Source organism: Octopus bimaculoides, chromosome 23 (assembly GCF_001194135.2).
Source record: "Octopus bimaculoides isolate UCB-OBI-ISO-001 chromosome 23, ASM119413v2, whole genome shotgun sequence".
Lineage (NCBI taxonomy): Eukaryota > Metazoa > Mollusca > Cephalopoda > Octopoda > Octopodidae > Octopus > Octopus bimaculoides.
The window spans coordinates 31,527,322-31,530,208 of NC_069003.1; the positions used below are offsets into that span (position 1 = coordinate 31,527,322).

Consider the following 2,887-nt stretch of genomic DNA (forward strand, 5'->3'; position numbering starts at 1 on the left):
AAAAAAAAATTAGCAAAAAATCTAACAATGAACGTAGTTGAGACCCTGAAGACAATGATTAGATCCTGTACACACTTACCAATGAACATAGTTGTGACGATGAAGACAAGCCAAACCACAGGCAACATCGACAGCAAAATGTAACAAGAGTTTCCTCTCTTTATGCATTGGTAATTTATTTTCCTGTTCGATGAGGTAACTCTTCAGATCGCCCTATAATATAGAGAGAAAAAGTTAAATTCACACAGATCAACACATATAATAAAGTTCATAAGTTTCTATGCCACGGGAGGTGAAATCATTAATGTTTTTAGTAAAGCCCTTCACCAAAATCTACGTACGCAAGCGTGCATGTACGCATGTGTGTTGGCGTGTTCTATATACATCATAGACACACACATACATACATATATATCACTGGGTAATCTTAGGTATGTACCGAAAGATCACCATATCACTGTATTGTTTTACTGACCAGACTATCTTATGTTGTTACACACCGCTCAGCTGGTTAAGTGGGCAGGCGAACGTTCCCCCTGAATGGGACGCCAGTCCGTTGCAGAGTGACCCATTTACAGTTGAGTGGACTGTGGCGACTTGAAATTAATTGTTTTGCTGAAGAACACACGGTAAAGTAAAAATCTACCGAACACACAATACCGTTAGTCTGAGGATCAAACCACTACACCACGCTCTACATACATATAATGTAATAAAAACTAGAATCCAATGAACATAGCGGTGATCTATGTGAGTACAAATTCTTTAATCGAGTTTGTAAATATGAATAAGCTTGTATGCTGTGGGAGACAAAGATCTTGAGGTTTCGTGGGTGAAAGAAAATTTCCCCAACTATAAAGAGATAAGTTTCAGGTTGAACGGGAGAGTTGCTTCCCTTGATTTTCAATATTTGCTTGACAGATAGATTCAATGTTTTTCTTATTTATTTTAATCCTTTTCAAAGTTATTTGAATTAATATAAAAAATATTTCTATCGTAGTATTTTATAAGATCTTCTATTGCTCTGTTCTTTCTATACAACATATATTTATAGCGTTTGCAATTTTGAACAGATTTTATTTTTTGAATAGATTTTATCTTTTTTTTCAGACTTATAATGCAGGTGTACCAAATAAGTAAAAAAAAAATTTTTTTTAATTATCAAACCCAATAGTCCTTCAGACTGATTTGTAACAAAAACACTCCTTAGTAATTACTGCTTTTAATTATGACTTAGAAGTGAAAGGGGCAACACCTATGCTCCTTTGTTGAAGTTACAAAATTAATTGGAAACGATTACTCTCATAGTTGAAAAATATTGGGAATGTGTATTATATATAATGCATGAAGCCGGAGAAATATAAGTTGGGCATCACATGTAGTTTACAGGACAGGCAAAGGATTAATCCCTCATTCAGTTTAACATCACTCTTAGTACCATGAGCAGAGTCAGCTCGATTGTAAAGTATTTGGACAAGTCTCTGGCTTGTGTGTGTGTATGCTCACATGTGCGCGCATGTATATACACAGTCGCCATATTTAATTCCATAACGGCTATCTCTGCCGAGCGCAGGGTTACATAATCAGACTGTTATCTAACACTCTGTTGAACCCTGCGTGAAACCGATTGATAAGATCGGCTGTAATGGATATATAATACTTTGGTTAATATATATGTATATATATGTAGGTAGACAGATAGATAGATAGACAGGCAGATAGATAGCAATATGTTATTTTTATATATACATAAAATACATATATATAATTTGAATAAGGTGACAACAAATGAATTTAGTGCATCTCATAAGAAAACCTATTCATCACAGCAAAAAAAGGGATTTCCTAAAACCACTTAGTATGCTTGAACATGCAGAGAGGGGCCCCTTCTCCATCAAGCATCGAAATTGCACCAAACTAAATGTAAACTTTATCAGTTGGTCTCTTATTCAACATGGATATGAAATGTGGAGTGTTGCAAGTTAACATCGATAAACAATATTGAAACCCAACCATGACTTTATGGACACAATGTATATATATATATATATATATATATATATATATATGACTAATAAATAATGTTAATTATAAATCATAAGAAAAAATCAAACAACTGATTGGATATACAAACCAGTGGGAAATATTCAAAGAGTATGAGGAACGGGATAGCTTCAGTACACATTCCAAGTAGTCGGAGTACGTTAGGATGATCTAATATCCTGTGGAATTAGAAAGGAAGAGACAGTACATTACAAATGAAAATATATATTTGTGTTTGTATAAATGCGGGTGCATCTGTATGTAACTAACTGGTACCCTGTTGGTTACAATGACGAGAGTACCAGTTGATTTGGTTAATGGAACAGCCTGCTTGTGAAGTTAACGTGCAAGTGGCTGAGTACTCCACAGTCAGATGTACCATTAACGTAATTCTCAGGGAGATTCAGCATGACATAGAGTGTGACAAGGCTGGCCCCTTTGAACTAGAAGTGCGACTCATTTTTGCTAGCTGAGTGGACTGGAATGATGTGCCACCAAGAATCAAATTCACAACCTCACAATCATGAGCTAAAGATGCTAACCACTAAACCATATGTCTTCACTGCATCTGAATGTATGCATACACACACACACACACATGTTTGAGTGCACAATGAAAAATGAAGCACTCAATACAAACAAGTAGCATATAATACGCATATAATCCTTTTTTCTCTCCTTTTTTTTCTCTGCTTGTTTCTCTCCTTTCTTTCTGTGGTTCTTTCTGTGGAAGAGCGTAGGCTCGAAACGTTAAAGACTTTCTCAATTCCCGTACGTTATACTAATACATCTATTTGTTTTCTACACCACCTGTCTTCGTCTGTTGTTTTTTTGTGAATTCTCC

The 2,887-nt window shown here is 35.3% G+C and overlaps 1 protein-coding gene across 7 annotated transcripts in view; it reads right to left on the minus strand.

The window, feature by feature from the left end:
- The window catches only part of LOC106870410 (uncharacterized), a 58,666-nt gene that overhangs the window by 13,161 nt on the left and 42,618 nt on the right, over positions 1–2,887 (minus strand). For all 7 annotated transcript variants that reach the window (XM_014916465.2, XM_014916466.2, XM_014916469.2 and 4 more), the window contains exons 6-7: positions 2,135–2,222; positions 80–213 (exon numbers count right to left, since the gene is read on the minus strand). In XM_014916465.2, the coding sequence (XP_014771951.1) occupies positions 80–213; positions 2,135–2,222 (222 nt within the window). The remainder of the gene's footprint in view (positions 1–79; positions 214–2,134; positions 2,223–2,887) is intronic.